This window comes from Hemitrygon akajei, chromosome 24 (genome assembly GCF_048418815.1).
Source record: "Hemitrygon akajei chromosome 24, sHemAka1.3, whole genome shotgun sequence".
In the NCBI taxonomy this organism is placed as follows: domain Eukaryota; kingdom Metazoa; phylum Chordata; class Chondrichthyes; order Myliobatiformes; family Dasyatidae; genus Hemitrygon; species Hemitrygon akajei.
Genome location: NC_133147.1, coordinates 55,672,621 through 55,694,600, shown reverse-complemented (window position 1 = coordinate 55,694,600; position 21,980 = coordinate 55,672,621). Strand labels below are relative to the sequence as shown.

At 42.6% G+C, this 21,980-nt stretch overlaps 1 protein-coding gene across 1 annotated transcript in view; it reads left to right on the top strand.

Moving 5' to 3' along the window:
• LOC140716073 (immunoglobulin superfamily member 1-like) overlaps positions 1-21,576 on the top strand; it is a 66,566-nt gene extending 44,990 nt beyond the window's left edge. The window contains exons 8-16 of the mRNA XM_073028761.1: positions 5,217-5,516; positions 6,576-6,665; positions 9,493-9,520; positions 10,993-11,042; positions 14,302-14,329; positions 15,724-15,773; positions 19,721-19,761; positions 19,986-20,085; positions 20,663-21,576. Of these exons, the coding sequence (XP_072884862.1) occupies positions 5,217-5,516; positions 6,576-6,665; positions 9,493-9,520; positions 10,993-11,042; positions 14,302-14,329; positions 15,724-15,773; positions 19,721-19,761; positions 19,986-20,051 (653 nt within the window). The 3' untranslated portion in view covers positions 20,052-20,085; positions 20,663-21,576. The remainder of the gene's footprint in view (positions 1-5,216; positions 5,517-6,575; positions 6,666-9,492; positions 9,521-10,992; positions 11,043-14,301; positions 14,330-15,723; positions 15,774-19,720; positions 19,762-19,985; positions 20,086-20,662) is intronic.
• Positions 21,577-21,980: the final 404 nt, after the last annotated feature.

Sequence of the window (21,980 nt, the reverse complement as noted above, 5' to 3'; positions counted from 1 at the left end):
AGGGAGAACTTCACTAATCAGTCAAACCAGGAAGTGTCATGGATTGGTTAATACTAATTATGGTGATTCTTTTGCAATGGAATGTAAGGTGCTTACTGACCAATAGCCAGGAATTCAAGCAGTTAATTAAAGAAATTGTTATAAAACCAGGAGACTTGGTTGAAACCAGCTTTAGATTTTGTTGTATATGGATATACAATAAGGAAAGATAGAAATCTAGGGGGAGGAGGGCATTGTGCTATATTAATCAAACAAGGTATACCATATAGGGTACCGGAAAAGGGAGATGATCAGGAATACATAGTGGTGGATGTGTGGGAGAGAGGGGAGGAAGTGGTTATAGTTAACTAACACAGTCCATGTAAAAGAATTTGGATAGCCTAATAAGGATACAACGACAAAACAGACATAAAGCAGTGTGGTGTGCAGATTTCAATGCTGGTAGCACAATATGGGCGGATTCGTTTACAGATTCAAATGGAAAGGTAATTGAAGATTTGATGGAAGAAAATGATTTAGTGTGTATGAATGATGGTAGAGGAACAAGGATAAACATAACAACAGGAACTGAGTCAGTATTAAATATGACATTAGTGTCTAATACCTTGGCTGGAGTTAGTAACTGGGGAGTTTGGACTGCTTCAACAGTAGGCAGCGATCACTAACCAGTTTCATGTTCAGTGGGTGTAAGATCAGGTGGTGTAATCCCAAAGTGGGTGTGTGGAAAAGCAGATTGGGGTAAGTTCCAGAAGTTGAGTGCAGAAGCATTGACTAGGATTGACATTTCTGGAAATATAGATGAATTAAACAGTCAGGTGATTTTAGCAATTATTACGGCAGCAGAAGGATCTATACCCAGGAGTAAAAATAAGATGAATAGAAAACTGGTACCATGGTGGACAGTGTAATGTTGCGAGGCTGTAAAAAAAAAAAAAACAGAAATAGAGCATTCAGACCAGTTTAAAGAACCCATAATATGCAGCATTTGATTCAATATACGAAGATACAGGCAGTGGTGAGAAGAACTATACGTCAAGCTAAAAGGGCAAGTTGGAGGAGCTTTGAAACAAAATAGGAAGAACAACGCCTGTGGGAGAGGTATGGGGAATGATTAAGAGGATGGGAGGAGATAGAAGGGAATGGGAATATCCAGTAATGATATCTCAGGAGGAAGCAGCAGCCTCCAGTACGGATAAGGCTGAGATCATGGCCACGTCGTTTGTAAAGATGCATAGTTCAGAAAATTTGTCTGAAGAATGGAGAAGGAAAAGAACAAAGAGTCAACACCCAGCTGTGTCAAACAGGAGGGAAGAAACTGATGATATAATTGATGAACCATTTACGTTGGCAGAGATGGTGAGAGCAATAAAGAGATCGAGACCAACCTCCCCAGGGAAAGATCTGATATGCTATGTTATGCTAAAAAAAAATCCAGGAGAAGGAGCGCTTTTGAAGTTGCTGCATCTTTACAACAGAGTGTGGGAGGGGGATGATTACCAAGTGCTTGGAAAGAAGCAGTAGTAATTCCAATAAGGAAAACTGGCAAGGATCCATCAACACCCACTAGCTACAGGCCAATAGCATTAACATCAAATATATGCAAGATAATGAAAAGGATGATAACAGAAAGGTTATCGTATGATCTTGAGAAGAGGGGAATGTTGGCAAGTTATCAGAGTGGTTTTAGGAAGGGAAGGAATTCCATGGACTCAGTGATAAGGTTAGAGACTGAAATAAGAAAGGCCCAGGCAAATAAAGAATCAGTAGTTGCAGTGTTTTTTGACATGGAAAAAAACTCATGACATGATGTGGAAGGAAGGACTGTTAATTAAACTGCACAAGATGGGGTTGGTGGAAGAGTTTTTAATTGGATAAAAGATTTTTTGTCTGGTAGTTAAATTCAAGTTCGGATTGGGTCAGAATTATCAAATCAGTACATAGTGGGAAATGGCACACCTCAAGGTAGTGTGATTAGCCCGTCACTTTTCATCATTATGATCAATGATGTCTTCACAAAGGTACCATTGAATATTGGTAGGTCACTGTTTGTGGATGATGAGGCCTTGTGGAAAAGAGGCAGGAACATGGAGCATATAATCAGGAATCTACAAGGAGTAATTGATGAAGCGGTGAAGTGGGATTATGATTAAGGATGTAGATTTTCAGTAGAAAAAGCTCAAACTGTGTGTTTCACCAGGAAAAATTTGAGGTAGGGAAGAAGTTAAGGATGTATGGGATCGAATTAGAAAGGGTTGGATCATTTAAATTTCTGTGAGTTATATTTGATTCACGGTTAACGTGGGCAGACATATCAGGAAAGTTGAGGAGAAATGTAAAAAAGTAACAGATGCGATGAGATGCTTGACTGGCAGGGAATGGGGAGCAAGTTGTTCAGTGTTGATTAGAATGTATATGGCTTTAGTAAGATCTGTGTTGGACTATGGAAATACAGGATATGGATTAACAGCCAGGTCTCTTATAAGGAAACTGGATGTGATTCAGGCACAGGCTTTGAGAATGTGCAGTGGGGCTTTTAAAACATCATCAGATTCAGCACTACAGGTAGAATTGGGAGTAATGCATTTGGAACTAAGAAGGATGCAATTGATGGTAAACTACTGGGCTAATTTGCAGGGGCACAATGATTCTCACCCCGCAAAAGGAGTGTTGCAGGAGTACTGGGAGAATGGGACGTTTCAAAGGGAGACCTTTAGTCGGGTAAGGAATGATATTGCTATAAAATGTGGAGTGTTTGATCTAAGGATATGCCCTTCAATAGTTTATCCGGTTGTAGCTCCATGGAAGATTGTATGGCCTGACATAGACTGGCATTTGTTAGAGGTAAAAAGGAAAGAAAAATATAAAAGTGATTTGGTAAGTGCATTTAACTACCATTTGATGAAACAGTATAGTGAGTTTTCGCAGATTTATTCGGATGGTGTTAAGGAACCTGAAACAGGAGTGACAGGGTTTGGGATGGCTATACAGCAAAAGAAATTGGAATTAGCAGAAGTACATCTAAAAAGTTAGGGGTGTATACAGTGGAGATATTGGCAGTGTTGGTTGTGTTGCGATGGGTGGAGAAAGCTAGACTAGTCAAAGCGTTGATATGCTCAGACTCATCCTCAGTTCTAGCGAGTTTAAGGTCTTTTTCACTCAAACAGTTGGCAAGATGTACTTTATCAAGTCCTTCAGTCAGTCACAAGAGTTGCAAATCAGGGAGGTCAGGTGAAATTTCTATGGGTTTCAGCTCATGTAGGGGTGAAGGGGAATGAGAGGGTGGATGAGTTGGCAAAGAGGGCGTTAAAGAAAGAAAATATAGAAATGCACATTAGTATCAGTAAAGCAGAGGCTAAGTGTATAATTTGGGGGGGAAATCATCCAAATGTGGCAAGAAAGATGGGACAGAGAGGGGAAAGGGAGGCATCTATATCAAATACAGAAGAGTATTACAGGTATTAGGGTAGACAGTGGATACAGAAGAGAAGAAACTGTGTGGACTAGGTTAAAGCCGGGGCACTGTGCACTGAATAAACATGTAATTCCGAGTTGCAGGAAGTATGGGATACAGAGAGAGATGATGAGAATTAATCTAAGGGAATTGGCGGTGCAGGAATTCACATTAAAAGGGTTATTTGGCATGGGTGAGAGATCACAGGTCAGGGTACTATTAACATTCTTAAGGGTTACAGGGTTTTTTTATGGAATATGATGAATAAGCAGGAATAGGGTACTAGGAAGGCGAAAGAAGGGATAAAGTGTAGATTAGGGTTTGTGGTTGTGTGTGTGTGAATGGGTGAAGGGATTTAGAATGTAAGTCTTTCATCTGGTCCACACGCCAGAGCAGAAGATGGCGGTAATACACCATCAAGCTGGGTGCCAACCGCAGGAGGAGGAGGAGGAGGAGGAACCCTTTTTCACTCATTGAACCATCCAGCTTCAACCAGTTGTTCATCATCTTCACTCTTCCAGCCTAAAGTTTACTCTGTTACCTATTGTGTTTCGTTTCTGTTGTCTCCTATTTACTCCCCCCCCCCCCCCCCTCCGGTGGCTTGTCTATTACTAATGATTTTGTTTATTGTTAACCTGTTTTCTCTGTTCTGCTTTTGGGTCAACCCTTCTCTATATTGTCCGGCAGTGTCACTTTGATCTAATTTCCTGGTTTGTTCGAAGTATTTTTAAAAAGGTCCTATCACGATTCTTGAGTTGCTTTATAGAATATTCATATTAAATCTCCCTCATGCTCCGAATTTAAATCCAACGTTCGTCAATTTCAGGTTTAATTCCCATCCGCAATTGTCTGCTCGAAGTGTTTCTGTCCTCGTGATCGTCGTTTTCCTGCATCACAAACCACACTAAATTCGATTTGTTTTGTAATCGATAATATTTACCCTCTATAATCACATGCACTTTCTGGTAAATTATATATGGAGAGTCTGGGACTGGAGGGCAAATATCGAAAGTATTTGCTGGTATTGGAGACATTCCAATGGCGTTTCACGTGACGGTTTCAGCATATAAAGGGTTAACGTATATGCAGCGTTTGAGCATCTGGGCCCCACAGGCTGGAGTTTTAAAAAATGAGGCGTATGTGATCTCATTGAAAGGTTTTGAATTTGAAAGGCCAATGCAGAGTGGATGTGGAGAGGACCTTCCCAAATTCGGAGAGCCTTGTACCTGCGGGCACAGCCTCATAGTAGAACGATTGTCCTATTGAACAGAGATGAGAAGGTATTTCTTCTCCCAGAGGGTGATGAATCTGTGGTATTCATTTCCTTAGTCGTCAGTGGAGGCCAAGTCATTTGGGTAGATTTAAAGCGGAACTTGGTTCTTGATTAGTATGGGAGTCAAAGATGGTGGTTGAAAAGCAGGAGAATCGGGATAAGAGGCATAATAAACCTGGAATGGCGGAGTAGATTTATGTTCCAAAATATTTCATTTTACTACTATATCATATTATTGTATCTAGGTTCATCGAAATAGTTGTGTGCCGCAGCTGTTCGTTTCCGTTATGGATTGCATGATTTTTTTTCTCTCTACCCATTGCGTGGTTCACAGTCGTTTATTTTTAATGGGATCTTTCGGGTTTCTTGTTTCCTGGCTCCCTATTAAAAGACAAATCCCAAGGTTGTATAATGAAAACATACTTTGATAATAATATACTTTGATCTTTCAATTTAAAATTGGCTTCCATGTGTTTTGTGTTTCGTTGATAGATCTGCCCAAACCAATCATATCACTAGTCCCCAGTCATGTTTCTGAAGGTGAAGACATTACGTTTAACTGCACATCCACGAAAAGCACCTCGGTCGATACATTCAACTTATACAAGAACCGCGTTCAATTGAATGACTCGGTTCCCCGGAGTGCAGATGCACAGAAGAAATCAGCTACTTTCACCATCCAGAATGTAGATCCAGGAAATAGTGGAAATTACACATGTGTCTATCAACTGTTGGCAGGAGACAGGAATCTAACGTCGGCGCCCAGTGATGCTGTGTTTCTCTCTGTACGTGGTAAGTACATTCAAACCAAACTTGCAGCTAAACTTCATCTTCCAGAAAAGCATGGATTGGGAAAATTTATCTTTCAATTTCTTGTTGAATGTGACTTATTTTACTCCACTGACATGAGTCAAATTATACCGCAGGTATGGCCATGACTAACAACAGTTCCATTGGTCTGTCTCGGTGAATACTCTGTCATCTTGAACTTATGGGTCTTCCAGTTACTGGGAAGTTAACCCTTCATGGGGTTAGGCGCCTTTCAACCTACAGCTACAGCTGCTTCTCTTTTGTCCATCTGCTATCCATCCCCGCCATTCTTTCTCCCTGTTCTCTGCATAATGGCATAGCGTTTATTGCGACGGTATTGCCCCGGAGTTCAGAATTCATTACCGGCGTCGTCTATAAGGAGGATCTCTAGGTCATCCCCATACAATGTGTAGGTTTCCCAGGGTCCTCCAGTTTCCTCTCACAGTGCAAAGATGTACCGTGTACTATTTCCCGTGATCAGGTTAGGGTTTAATTGGGGTTGTCGGGGGTTTGCTGGACGGTGTAGCTCAAGGGGCCGGAGGGGCCTGTTCCACGCTGTATATCTATATAATGTAACAAGATGCCCGTGATACCGACCTCGTGCTTCATGCCCTTTCCCTCTGATGCGCTGTTATAACGAAGTTCCTTGTACATCAAGATGCTCTTGATACCGACAAGTGTGTTAGCAATCTAGAATGTGTTACCAAACATTTCTACCTGTATTCCTTTTAGTAAACAAAAACACATTAATGAAACGACAGGACGCATATGAGCCATAATGAAATGTTCTAAGACTTTGTCTCCTTTGGGAATGAACTATAATCCGAAAAGTAGAAGTTTATCTTTTGCATGTTAAATATTTCAGCATATTCTTTGAAAACAACAGAACCCTGTGAAGTGAGACTAACAGTCAACTTCAGATAGAATGTAGGCAATTTTGAATTTTCTTCAACAGATGCCTCACCTTATTCTGCTTTCTTGCTGAAAGCATGTGTCTGCAACAACCACCCTGACCTAATCTCGCCTATTTATCTGTTTTAGCAAAGTCCATTCAGCCATGGATTCTGGCTTTACCTGTCGTGGCCCTGGTGTTAATGTTTGGAGTATTGGGTGTTTACTGCTGGAAAAAAGGTAGGCGACACCAATGAATAAGAACCAATTGTACAGAAAGCAGGAGGAAGATAGTTTTCTCACTTCAAGTCCAGTCAAGTCACTTTTTTTGTCATTTCGGCCGTAACTGCTGGTACAGTACACAGTAAAAATGAGACAGCGTTTTTCAGGACCATGGTGCTACATGAAACAGTACAAAAACTACACTGAACTACATTTTTAAAAAAACACAGAAAAAGCTACACTAAACTACAGACCTACCCAGGACTGCAGAAAGTGCACAAAACAGTGCAGTCATTACAATAAATAATAAATAAGACAATAGGCAAAGAAGAGGGCAGTAAGTTCGTGCCAGTCCAGGCTCGGGGCATTGAGGAGTCTGAGAGCTTGGGGAAAGAAACTGTTATATGCTCTGGTCGTAAGAGCCCGAATGCTTCGATTCCTCTTCCCAGACGGCAGGAGGGAGAAGAATTTACATGAGGGGTGCGTGGGGTCCTTCATAATGCTGTTTGCTTTTCGGATGCAGTGTGTAGTGTAAATGTCCGTAATGGCGTGAAGAGAGACCCCGATGATCTTCTCAGCTGACCTCACTATCCGCTGCAGGGTCTTGCAATCCGAGATGGTGCAATTTCTGAACCAGGCGGTGATGCAGCTGCTCAGGATGCTCTCAATACAAGCCCTGTAGAATGTGATGAGGATGGGGGGTGGAAGATAGACTTTCCTCAGCCTTCGCAGAAAGTAGAGACGCTGCTGGGCTTTCTTTGCTATGAAGCTGCTGTTGAGTCCCTCTTGTACTGGCCTGCCTCTCATCGCCTAAATGTAGGCCATAAATGACAAAAGATTATAGATTGCCATGCGAAATATAAAAGGCTGAATTTACAGGAGATTTAATGTAAGGATGACAATAAACTGAACCACTCCTTCACACTTTAAGGACAAAAGTTCAGAGTCAGAACCAGATTTAATATTACCGACATTATCTTTTCATAAGATGGCTCTAAGTATCAGTACGAATGTGGTAGGCACCTTAGTCGATTGTCTCGGGTTTTCACACTTGTTACAACCTTGTCCGGTAGGTGCATACCCTGGCCCCCTTTTCGTTTTTGAGTATCTATGGCTTTGACAGTTCACTATTTTATATATTCCCATCTTCATTATGTGCTTGATCGACATAACACTGAAAAACTGTAACCTCAACTTAAACAGCTCTCTCTCTCTGTCTCTCTCTCTCTCTCTCTCTCTCTCTCTCTCTCTCTCTCTCTCTCTCTCTCTCTCTCTCTCTCTCTCTCTCTCTCTCTCTCTCTCTCTCACTCACTCTCTCTCCCTCTCTCTCTCTCTCTTTCTCTCTGCAACGCACGCACGCACACGCACACATTCACTCAGATAAGATGTAAGAGCAGAATTAAAAGAGTCATTCCATTTGGGTCATCGAGTCTGCTCAACCATTTCACCACGGCTGATCCATTTTCCCTCTCAGGCCCAATCTCCTGCTCTCTCCCCATTTCCATTCATGCCCTAACTAATCAAGAATCTATCAACCACTTCCTTAAATATACATAAAAACTTGGCCTCCTCAGTTGTCTGTAGGAACGAATTCCACAGATTCACCACTCTCTGGCTAAAGATATCCCTTTTCACCTCCGTTCTGAAAGGACGCCCCTCTGTTCTGAGGCTGTGTCTTCTGGTCTTAAAATCTTCCACTACAGAAAACATTCACACATTCACACACATACACACAAACGCACAAACACACTTTCTCTCTCTCTCTCTCTCTCTCTCTCTCTCTCTCTCTCTCTCTCTCTCTCTCTCTCTCTCTCTCTCTCTCTCACACACACACACACACACACACACACACACATACACACACATAGTCCCTCTCTCTAACTTCTTGTCTCTGTCTGTCTGACTGTCTCTGACTCCCTCTCACAAACACAATATACTCTGTTTTCTCCTCTGTCTGCCTCTCTCTATCCCTCTCTCTTTCTCCCACTCCCTCTCCCTCTCTCCCTCTCTTCCTCTCTCCCCAACCTACCTCCCTCACATCGACAACTGCAAGAAAAGTATGAACATTATAACATTGAAAAGTAGCAGTGCACTGAGTCATCATGCAGATCTTCGAAGCCCAGTTCATCAAGGCCTGAGTCCGATTATGCCCCAGTATTTCTGACAGGTTGTTGATGGGGTGACCCCTTCCTTTCGCTAGCCTACAGGTCACCCTTGGGCAAGGTGCTCCACCTGCCTAGACCACCCACCCCTCCCCCTCCCCCCGCCCCCACCGATCAGCTCATCTGAAATCTGAAGCCACGGGAGCGGTGGTGGACGGTCGTAAGAGCAGCAGGTACAGATCACAAGTCCTGGTTATGCGAGCACTGACGCTAGGCAAACAATCTCAGAAGGATATTGATTATGGCTAGAGTCACCCATCTTGTGAAGCCACTGTCCAGAAGAAGGCAATGGCAAACCACTGAGGTGGATAAATGTTCTGACAACTATGACCATGGATAGACTGTGATTGCTCCCGCAATACGACACAGCACAAAATCGTGTTAATGATCACCACAATAATCCAGTTCTGACGATGGGTTTTCTACTTGAAATCTAACGGCAAAGTCCCAGCATCTAAGTGATGTTTATCTATTTTCTTTTTCTTTTCTGTTAGTTGATTTAATTTTAATCTCATTCTCACCTTAGGGCCATGGTTGTATTTATCAAACAATTGTGGATTTGGTCAGGATTTTATTCTGTGGGAAGAAGTAGGAATTGCTAATGTTCACACAAGCCTGCTGTTCTCTGTATGGCTCTTTGATGCTTCTTTTAAACTTCTTTTAAATCTCCGTATAATTTACAGGGAAGTCCAGAGGCCGCGAAGAATTCAGGTGAGAACATGATTTCGGCAGAACTAAATGTATATGACATTCATATTCAAATGTTGGGTAAAGTTTTAGAATTCAGATCGTCATCTCGAAATGCTTTTACCCGGTATTCAGGGGTGTCAATTGTAGAGTGGTGTCAGGGCGCAAATGAATTCGCGTTTGATCATTGATCCCAGTGGCAGCTCCCGAAAGAGTCTCTTCAAATAGATCACATGCTCCACATTGACTCCTCTTGTAGCGTTTCCGCTGAGTAAGAACGGCAACGGAGCAGTATGGTTCAACGTTTATATTGTGTCATGTTAGTGACGGTACACGATGGACACCTCACGGTATGAGATCCAGGAACCGCGCCCGCCGAAACGAAAGAAATGCACACTTGAAATATACGCAAAAGAAAATACATCCCGCATGTAGAAGGCTGCGCAATCGATAGTCCGCATACGCACTCGCTACGTTATCAGAATCGATCTGATACGGTTCATACTTAATTCTTGCTGACTTTCCTCATTATTTACCTTCCCAGTTTTTGATTTTTCACTCCTTTGTGGGATCTTAATGTGCTTTCTCCATTTGTTTATCATTCATTTTGCTCTTAATACAATTTTATTCGCTTTCCTCTTAATACCATTTCGACCTCTTCCACTCACCTCTCTCTTTCGCTCCACTTTTCAAGCCACAATCTTTCCACATCCTCTTCCCGCCTCGATCTCGTATGGTACACTTCTGGCCGTTATCCGATTGTAGTTTTTGAAAGCAGTAAAGCTCTTACATCGATTGACTGAAGTCAGAATTGCCCAAGCGTTACATGCTAATATTGAGAATATTCCCTGAGTCATCGCAAGTTCAAGTCAAGTTGAACATCGTTTATTGTCATTTTAACCATGTACATGTATACCGCCAAACGAGACAATCTCCTTCCGGACCAAGACGCACAGTAGCGTATATATACTTTAACTCACCCACAACACACATAAATTACGTATTACCTCAAATAATTTAGCAAATAGTAAGATGCATTTACTACACAAGTTAATGATGTAAACAGTATATCGCTAACTGGTGCTTCATTCATGATGAAACCTGTGTGGTGACAGAGACTGCCATACTTTTGTTCTTCCCATCTGTCATGTTTGTCCGGACAATATCTGTATTCTAATTCTTTGCATTGCATCATAATCACAGGGGACCCTTGGGCTTGCGCAACATTGACGCACTTAAGTCTTCCACCGTTTGTAAAGTGCACCACACTTCCATTCTCCCGGTAACATTCTCAATTGCACTTTCTTCTCGTTTAATCACATCTGTCCCAGTTGGGGACAACTCACTAATCACGCAGTCACATATCAACCAGATAGATGTCCTGCAATTTCTTTCTAGCCACCACCAGTATCTTTGCGATATTTAATTATTTTTTAATATTTAATTATTATTTTCCAATTAAAATAAGTTGATTTGTAAATTTATGTTCCTTTCAGGGCCGCTTCACCTCCTAAAGACAGTCCCAATAGCAATGACAATGTCGTATGTAAGTATTGCGTGACATCTAGATTTTCATGAGATTTTAATTGTATTTTGTTTGTTGTTTTATTAAGTACAGCGAGCGGGTGGTGTTATCATAATGCAAATAACGTTACAACGTGCTTACAATCCTGTGAGTATGCTATGAACTGTGTTCAGGATCCAATATCTGGAATTAACATTTTGCTCTCTCGGCAAAAGGAGCAGAATACTTCACAAATTTTATGCCAGGCGCTCAATTAGCAACCTGAGGGAACGAATGAAGCTGATAACATTTAATGCGGAAGAAAGAAGTATATGGAAAATGCTGGAATAGGTCAGGAGGTCCGTCAACACCTGTGGGAATGAATCTCATCTGAAATGTTCACCTTCTTCCCATTTCTATGGTTACTGACTGGGCTGCTAAGTATTTGTGCCCCTTCCCCTTTTTGCAAAATTGCGGCGTCGACATTCTATTTTTTTTCATAATAAACATCTATGCGAATGAGATGGATCTACAGCGCCCTCAGTTGTTCAAATGAAATGTGGAGGGAAATTGAAGCATGTGAACAGCGGTCGGGTGCTGAAATTGTCAAAAATCAGCGCTGGAATTCGAGGTCGAACCAGGTACTGAAGACTATGAGGCATCTTCTGCGCTACACGTTATGCACAGTTCACTGGTGTTGATTTGTGAGAGCTTGTTGGTGTTCCAATTCAGATCCGTTCAAAATCATCCAACGGGATTTCATCACGCGCATTGGAAATGGAAATGAGAGTAGCTGTGAGGATGGAAAGGGGATTCCTGAAGTTTTGTTTAGACGAATGGATTGGGACTAAACATGGCGGGCTACAGTTTACAATGTGTAAGGCTGAGACCATATCCTCATCTGAAAACAACACAGAAATATTGAAAATTCTGTCGAATGAATTCCTTGATGATTTGTTGAATGTTGAGTCTAAGACAGGGTGAAGTTCCACGTGCATTTGTTATCCTTCTTTTCAACACGCAGAGAGCCAACATTTTTATTGGACTGTCAGAAATACAGATAGAAATATTTTGTTCTGTGTTACAAGAAAGTTGTAGTAGTGCAGTTGTAATAAATACATTGCATTCCGCTTAATTGGGACACATCGTGACCACTACGTTTTGGCCGAATTAAGCGACATGGTGTCTCAGATAAGCTAAAGGGATACTGGCAATTCTCTCGATTACCTTTTGTTCTTTCAGAGTTGTCCCACATAAGCTGCCACTCTGATTAAACGGTGGCCCGTTCATCCTTAACTAGATTTATATGCGTCCGTTCTGAAAATATAACATGCAGATGTCGTTTCTTAATTCAACCTATATATTTACTCCTGAGAGAGATTGTAGTGATTCCTCATCAGAGCCGTTTCTGGGATGGCTGGACTTTGATCCAGTATCATCTGAGCCTCTACTCTTTAGTATTTAGAATATTCTGAGATGACCTCTTTGTATATTTTTATTTTATTTATTTAGAGAGACAGCACCATTAAAGCCTCTTCTGCGGCAATAAGCCTACGCCGCCCAATTCCAGTCATGTCAGCAATTAAACCTCCTCACCCGTATTTCTTTGTATTTTGGGAGGAAACCCACATGGTTATGGACAGAACATGCAAACTCCTTAAAGACAGCGGTGGGAAATGTTGGGGCTGTAAAGTTACGTGCTAACTGCTACACTGACGTGTTATCCGAAGAAGGTTTGACGAGGTAGAAACGCTGAAAAAGAAACTCTTGTCTGTGTTGTCTGGTATCCACTTTAAAGTGGGATTGTTTTCCCACTTTAATCCCTCTTAAGCTTGCCTAACGCTCATCGCCCAAATGTGGACAATAAATAGAAAAAGATTATGGACTGCCATGCGAAATAGAAAAGGCTGAATTTACAGGAGATGTAATGTAAGGATGACAATGAAATGGACAATTCCTTCACAGTTTAAGGACAGAAGTTCAGAGTCAGAATCAGGTTTAATATTACAAACATCATCTTTTCCAAAGATGGCTCTCAGTATCAATCCGAACGTGATAGGCACCTTAGTTGATTATCTCGGGTTTTCACACTTGTCACATCCTTATCAGGTAAGTGCATACCTTGGCCCTGTTTTTCGTTTTTGAGTATCTATGGCTTTAACAGTTCACTATTTCATATACCTTCATCTTCATTACGTGCTTGGTAGACATGACACTGAAAAACTGTAACCTCAATTTATACAGACCTCACTCTCTCTAACGCATGCGCGTGCGCGCGCACACACACACACACACACACACACACACACACACACACACACACACACACACACACACACACACACACACTCACTCACTCACTCACTCACTCACTCACTCAGTCTCTCTCTATCTGTCTATTTGTCCCTGTCTTCATCTCTCACCAACACAATATACTCTGTCTTCTCTCGCTGTCGGCCTCGGCCTCTCCCACTCTCTCTCTCTCTCTACCACTCCCTCTCCCTCTCTCCCCACCCCACCTCTGTTTCCCTCATGTCTACAACTGCAAGAAAAATATGAACTTTATGACATGGAAAGTTGACAGTGCGCCCAGATCGTCATGCAGAACTTGGAAGCCCAGGTCATCGAGTCCTGAGTCCGATTATGTACAGTATTTTTCACAGGTTGCTGACGGGGTGGCTCCCTCCTTCCGCTAGCCTGCAGGTCACCGTTGGGCAATGTGCTCCACTTGCCTAGACCATCCTCCCACCGACCCCCCCCCCCACGATCAGGTCAACATGGGAGCGGTGATGAATAGCCGTAAGTGTAGCTGGTACAGATCACAAGTCCTGCTTATGCGAGCACTGACGCCAGGCAAACAATCTCAGAAGGGTATTGATTATGGCTAGGGTCACCCATCTTGTGAAGACACTGTCCAGAAGAAGGCAATGACAAACCACTGAGATGGATAAATGTTCCGACAACTATGACCATGGATAGACCGTGATCGCTCTCGCAATATGACACAGCACATAATCGTGTTGATGATAGCCGCAATAATCCAGTCCGATGATAGGTTTTCCAACATCTTAGCCATATTTTGACTGTTTTCCTTTTCTTTTCTGTTAGTTGATTTAATTTCAATCTCTTTCTCACCTTAGGGGCCATGCTTGTATTCTTCAAACAATTGTGGATTTGGTCCCGATTTTATTCTGTGCGAAGACGCATGAATTGCAAATGTTCACGCTAGCCTGCTGTTCTCCATGTGGCTCGTTACTGCTTCTTTTTTAAAAATTCTTTTTATTCTCCGTTTAATTTACAGGGAAGTCCAAAGGTCGCGCAGAATTCAGGTGAGAACATGATTTCGTTGGGGAAAGTTTTAGAATTCAGAGCGTCATCTCGAAATGCTTTTACCTGATATTCAGGAGTGTCAATTGTAGAGTGGTGTCATGACGCAAATGAATTCCCGTTTGATCATTGACCCCAGTGGCAGCTCCCTGAAGCGTCTCTCCAAATAAATCACATGCTCTACGTTGGCCTCTCTCTCTCGCGAGTTTCCGCAGAGTAAGAACGGCAATGGAGCAGTATGGTTCAACGTTTATATTGTGTCATGTTAGTGACGGTACACGATGGACACCTCACAGTATGAGATCCAGGAACCGCGCCCACCGAAACTAAAGACATGCACATTTCTGCAAAAGAAAATACATCCCGCATGTAGGAGGCCTAACCGATTGACTGTGCAATCAATAGTCCGCATACACACTCGCTGCATTATCAGAATCGATCTGATACGGTTCATAATTAATTCTTGCTGACTTCCCTCATTATTTACCTTCTCAGTTTTTGATTATTCACTTCTTTGTGGGATCTTAATGTGCTTTCTCCATTTGTTTATCATTCGCTTTCCTCTTAATACCATTTCGACCTCTTCCACTCACCTCTCTCTCTCGCTCCACTTTTCAAGCCACAATCTTTCCACGTCCTCTTCCCGCCTTGATCTCGTATGGTACACCTCTGGCCGTTATCCGATTGTAGTTTTTGAAAGCACTAAAGGTCTTACATCGATTGACTGAAGTCAGAATTGCCCAAGCGTTACATGCTAATATTGAGAATACTCCCTGAGTCATCCCAAGTTCAAGTCACGTTGAACATCAAGTTTATTGTCATTTTAACCATGTACATGTATATACCGCCAAACGAGACAATGTTCTTCCAGATCAAGGCGCACAGTAGAGTACATATACTTTAACTCACCCACAACACACATAAAATATATATTACCGTAAATAAATTAGCAAATAATAAGATGCATTTACTACACAGGATAACATTGTAAACAGTATGTCGATAACTGGCGCTTCATACATGATGAGACCTGTGTGGTGACAGGGACTGGCATAGCTTTGCTCTTCCCATCCCTCATGCTCGTATGGACAATATCTGTAGTCTCATTCTTTGCATTGCATCATAGTCACAGGGTAACCTTGAGTACGCCTAACAGTGGCACACTTTAGTTTTCCGCTGTTTGGAAAGCGCACCATACTTAGATTTTTCCGTTAACATTCACAACGGCACATTATTCTTCCTTAGTCATATCTGTCATGTTGAAGACAACTCCGTTATCGCTCAGTCTACAAATCAACCAGATAGATCTCCTGTAACTTCCTTCGCGTCATCTTTAATACCTTTGCGGTATTCTCCAGATAAAAAAGGTTGACCTGCAAATTTATGCTCCTTTCAGGGCCGCTCCATCTCCTGAACACGGTCCGAATGACAATGACAATATCGTATGTAAGTATTGTGTGACATATAGATTTTGCACAATATTTTAATTTTATTTTAATGTCATGTTATGAAGTACAGCGAGCATGTGATGTTATCAGAATGCAAGTGACATTGCAACGTGCTGGCAGTCTTGTGAGTACGCTATGAACTGTGTTCAGAATCCAATATCAGGTATTAACATTGTGCTCTCTCAGCAAAAAAGCGACGAATACTTCATAAATTTTGTGCCTGGAGCTCAATTGGCAACCTAAGGGAACGAAAGAAGATCACACATAATGCAGAGGAAAGTAGTATATTGAAAATACTGGAATAACTTAGGAGGTCCGTCAGCACCTGTGAAATGAATCATCTGAAATACTGACCTTTTTGCTATTTCCATGGTTACTGGCTGAGCTGCCGAGTATTTGCGCCCCTTCCGCACTTTGCAGAATTACAGCGTTGACATTATTCTATTTTGTCATAAATAGACATCTATGCGAATGGGAGGAATTTAAAGCACCCTCTACTTTTCAAGTGAAACGTGGGAGGAAATTGAAACATGGGAGCAATGGTGCGCTGTTGAAATTGCCCAAAGACAGCGCTGGAATTTGAGGTCGAACTGGTACTGATGTCTATGAGGCATCACCTGTGCTATGCTATGATGCGGCTGTCAAAGCGTTATGCACACTTCATTAATGTTAGTTTTTTGAGAGCTTATTGGGTGTTCTGATTCAGATCCGTTCAAAATCATCTAACCGGATTTCATCACGTGCTTTGGAAGTGGAAATGAGAGTAGCTGTGAGGATGGAAAGGGATTCCTCAAGTTTTGTTTAGACAAATGGACTGGGATTAAACATAGCTGGCTACAATTTACAATGTGTAAGATAGAGAGCATATCCTCTTCTGAAAACAATGCAGAAATATTGGAAATCGTGTCGAATTAATTCCTTGAATGGTTTGTTGAATGTTCAGTCTAAGGCAGGGTGAAATTCCACTTGCTCGTTGTCCTGTACAACACGCAGAGAGCCTGCATATTTATTGGACAGTCAGATATATAGATAGAAATATTTTGTTCTCTGTTCCAATAAAGTTGTAGTAGTGCAGTTGTAGTTAATAAAGTGCGATCTGCAAAATTGAAACACATCGTGGCCACTACGTTTAGGCCTAATTAAGCAGCAGGCCCAAATAAACTCAAGGGATCCTGGTAATTCTCTCGATTAGCTTGTGTTCTTCAAGAGTTGTCCCAAATCAGCTGTGCCTCTGATTAAATGGTGACCCGTATATATTTAACTAGATTTATATGTGTCATTTCTGAGAAAAAAAACATGCAGATGTCGTTCTTTAACTGAACATATATTTATTCCTGAGGGAGATAGTAGTGATTCCTCATCATTCCGGTTTCTGGGATGAGCAGACAATGATAGAATATCCTCTGAGCTTCTACTCTTTAGAACTTAGAATATTCTGAAATGATCTCCTTGCATATTTGCATGTATTTAGAGATACAACACGGTTTTGGAACAACGAGGCTGCGCCGCTCAATTACACCTATGTCATCAATTAACCTTCTCAACCGTATTTCTGTGGTATGTGGGAGGAAACCAGAGCACCGGGAGGACCACCACATGGTTATGGACCGAACATATAAAGTCCTTACAGACAGCGGTGGGAAATACACTGACGTGCTGTCCTATGAAGGTTCGACGGGGTAGAAACGCTGAAAAAGAAATTGTTCTCTGTGTTGTCTGGAATAAGTAGGTGGAAAGTCAACACAAGCGGGCTGATATCGTTAGTCATTTCCTTACTCCCTGACTCAAAGCACGGCGATATTATCGAATCGCCAGTCCTGGAGGGTTTGTAGGTCTCAGACACACATTGGATTCACAACTCGCTGCCGTTCTGGATGTGATATTGGTAGAGAACAGGGTAGTTGTGTTGAAATTGATTATCAGTCATGATGTTATTGAAATGGTCCCCTCCCGCTCTGGCTTCTTTTCGCAATCTGAAGAGGCAGCAAAGGCAATAGATGAGGAGATCCATCGGCTATTCATAACATAAAAGGTGGGCATTCGTCCTACAACTCCAACTCTTCCTGTCTTTCTGTCTGTCTGTTTCACTCTCTATCACTCCGCCTCTATGTGTGTGTGTCTCTCTCTCCTTCTCCAGCTCTCTTTTTCTTACACACACAAGCGCATGCACACACACATCTATATATATACACACACACACACGAACAAGCATATTCGCTCTCCATCTCTTTCTCATCCTCTCCCTCACACACCTGCAGACACACAATCACCCCTCACACACAGTCTCTCTCTCCCTCTCTCTGTCTCACCTTCTATTCTATATTCTCTCTTCTCTCGTCCTCTCCCTCTCTCTTCTCTCTCCTCCCTCTCTCTACTTTCTCTCCCTATTTCTCTCTCTCTCATTCTCTATCCCTCCCTATATCTCTCTCCCTCTGTGTCTCCAGCTCGATACATTTTTTGTGTCAATATTCAGACGTCATCAACTTGTTCCATTATGAAGCCAGTTAGCCTAACTTTAGTGGTTGAGGTTAGGGAGATTAAGCATGAGTCAAGCATTGTTAAGGTCGAGTTTTCCGGGTACTTGGAAGCCAAATAATTATTATGTAGGCCGAATGGTTGACTTCAGGGGAAATCTTGCGTGACAAGCCTGCAGGAATTCTTTGAGGAATTCTCAAAGAAATGAGAATCGGTGAATGTTCAGAAGGCCGTTGACAAGATCTGAACGTAAGATCCATGGTATATAAGAAAACATAGCATGGTCAAAAGGTCCTGCTTCGCATTGTAACGCTGAATAAAATAAATACTTAAATATTGGCTGACCGGCAGGGGTCAAAGAGTTAGAATGGAGGGGGGGGCTTTCTGGTTGGCCCCTCCAAGAGCACCACAATCTTGTTGTAGGATTTGGTGCTTTGTGTGCCTCAATGACCCAGGGACCTATGTTCGCTGGAGTCAGAACTTTATGCTTTGGCTCACCTTGTCCAAAGAGGACAAGGAGTAGAGGCCATACTAAGGGTGGTCCACCTGTCCTCCAGGTTCAGGAGTTCAGTTCAGGGTTAACAAACCTGACTGGTTAACCCTTTTTTTCGGAAATAGCAATGAAGAATCCTTCTATATCTGTGTGCGACTGAACACTCTGAACCACACCTGGGGCAGTGTAACGGGCAGTAAGCAATTAAGTTTCTGATTGGCTGCCAGTGAGGGTTTGTGTACCAGAGGGGTTGCTGTTGGAGCCATTTGTTTTCACATTATTAGTTAATAATATGGATAGCGGAACTGGTGGCTTTTGGACCATGCTTGCGGAAGATAGGAAAATAGGTGGAAGGGCAGGCAGTGTGAGGAAATAAGGAGTCTTCAGGGGGATTTGGACAGATTATGAGTGCAGGGAAGTGCATAAAACTGGGATAATACGGGATTTTGTTATAAATGGGATGGTGATTCTGTGCAATTCTTTGCCAAGGACGGCTGTGCACACGAAGTGATTGGCTATAGCCAACGCGGAGCTTGGAAGGTTGTTCATTAGGATGAGCGTCAAAGGTTACTGAGTGGAAGAAGAACGGGATGGGGAGGAAAAATAAATCAACCATAAACGAATCGCACTGAGAGGGGCCAAATGGCCTTATTCTGCTTCAATGCCTGAAGGCAAACCGCAAAATCTCCGACAACCACAGCACGCAGAGGTTCCCAAATAGACCAGATAGCCGTTCATGATGCCGGGAACGCAGCTGCCTCAACTTTTGTTCACAGTTCAGTCCTGACCTCCGGCGCTGTATGTCTCTAGTTTGCACGTCCTTTCTTTAGGGTGATCCCATTTCTTTCCTCCTGCAAAAATACGCGTGGAGGTTTATGGTTTAATTGGACCTGCAACAGGACCGCATCTAACCACGCTTTTATAGATGTTGAATGTAGTATTTTAACCATTGATGCCTTGATTTTAATTTTGTACAGATGCTGATCTTAAGTTAGCACCGCGAACAAAGAAACAAAAAGTGAGTTGAAAATCCTCCTTTTGTTGTAATTTATGATTTGCGTCCTTTCTTTGAGAGAGTTGTCTATTCATCTTCGGGCTGCCCAGTAGGTTTCTTCCAGCATTATGTTTGAAAATGCATGCATTTTTTTTTATAAAGAAATTTGAATGGAACATCATACTAACATAGAGAAGTGAATTACATGAATACGTCCAAATGATTCACTAACGAATTTTGACATTCAGGGCAAGAAAAAACGCTTTGAAACCCACGCCGATGACAGCACGGTCTATGCAGAAATCAAGCTGTAGAAGGGGAAACAGGCTTCTCGATATTCACCAAGAGGTAAGGTGCCGATCAAGACCATGATCAAGTGGAATTTGGACTGCCCCATATTACCCACCAATATTTACTAGTTGCAAACAGTTTTGAAATGAGTGAAGAAGGCAAATTCATCTTACCTTCCTGACAATCCATTGAAGACATAGCACAAAGACACACCTATGTGCCTTGCGATCTGGTCACCAGCTAATTCATTGTTTCATTCATTGTTTCTCAAGTAATCTGACGTCTGTGTTCCCGGATGATAGAAAAAAAGAGAACTGGGGAAAAGGTTCAAACTCGTGGATTCCGTCCCACCATTTAACACTGCCATAGATAAACACACACAAAAGTCTGGAGGAACTCAGGATGCTGTCTGGCCTGCTGAGTTTCTCCAGCATTTTGTGGGTGTTGCTCAGACTCCTGGCATCTGCAGATTTTCTCTTGACTGCCATAGATAATCCCATATTTGAATTACATTTTGCCATCTCCATTGCAATAGGAGTGGGAGGAGCTAAAGAAGGCGCCAGAGGTTTTTCCGGATCTGACCTAAACAGTTTAATTTTTCTCTACTCGTGTCTCTTTTTTTCTCCTTTTCAAGGTGGCTGGGATCCTGTCGGAGACCATAATTTGCAGCTGCAGCTCAAACTACGGTTCTACATGGCTGGTGGGTTCTTGCTTTCGGAACTCGCCGAGCGTCCTGGCGTTTCGATGTTTCGATGTTTCGTCGCGCATCTTCGCGATGAGACCCTGAGGACGGCAAGACTCCTCGCCGTTGTCGTCGACTGAAACGTCGCGGGAGATTGAAACACCGAGACAGCTGGTAGTGTGCGTAGCCTTTCGAGGTCCCTGCAGTCGAGAAATCTCTGTCGCGCTCTTTCTCACACACACACAGATACACACCCATATGCACATACTCTCTCACACACATCGACACCCAAATATACACTGTTTCTGCCTCTCCGTCACTTACTCTCACACTCTCTCTCCCCTCCCACGCACACACTCGCTTTCTCACACACACACACCCATACACTCTGTCTCTGCCCCCACTTCCTGTCTCTCTCTCTCACACACACACACGTCCATAAATTCTGTCTTTGCCTCTCTCTCTCCTCCTCCCCACACACACACACGCACACACGCACACACTCGCATTCTCTCACACACGCCCATTAGATCGATCTCTCTCTGTCTCTTTCTCTCCCGTGAGAGTCTGATGGTCTTCGAGTCGGGGGCCTGTACAAGCGACCCGTCAAATTGTAACACCAAAACTGCGAGCTATTGGTGTCCAATTTCGTGTGGCAGGAGCGATGACTCCCTGTCACCCACATTTGTGAGAGAGTGAGACACAGAGACTGCTTGAGATGTCGAAATGTTTGAATGGACAGTAGCTTTTGATGAACTCTAGATCATGGTCTCTGGAAGCTTCACTATTGCTTTCCTGGTGGGTGCTGGAGGGTTGATGTTTTTTGCTGTAGCAAGCGAAGCTAGGGGAGGGGGGAGAAATGCTGAATCTTTTGCTGCTGCTTCTGCGTGGGTGGGGGGTATTTTTCTGTCCATTATTTGGGGTTTTCGCAGTTTTGTAGATGCCTGCAAAGAGTAAGAGTTTCAGGTTGCATCCTGAATACGTTTTCTGATATTAAATTGAAACATTAATATCTCTCATACCTTCTGTGCAGCTCATTTGGACTCGGATCCAAGTCCGTTGCATCAGGAACAGGCCATGGAGCCTGATTCAGATTCATATTAAGATTCAGGTTCAGAATAATTTATTTATAGCACTGTACACTTAAACATACAGTGAAGTATGCCGCTTGCGTTAAGAGCCATCACAGTATTTCAGTCCCAGAATTTGAATTCAGATTTTGTAATGAAATACGGTAATGGAAGCAGTCCATTACGTCATGGCGCCAGGC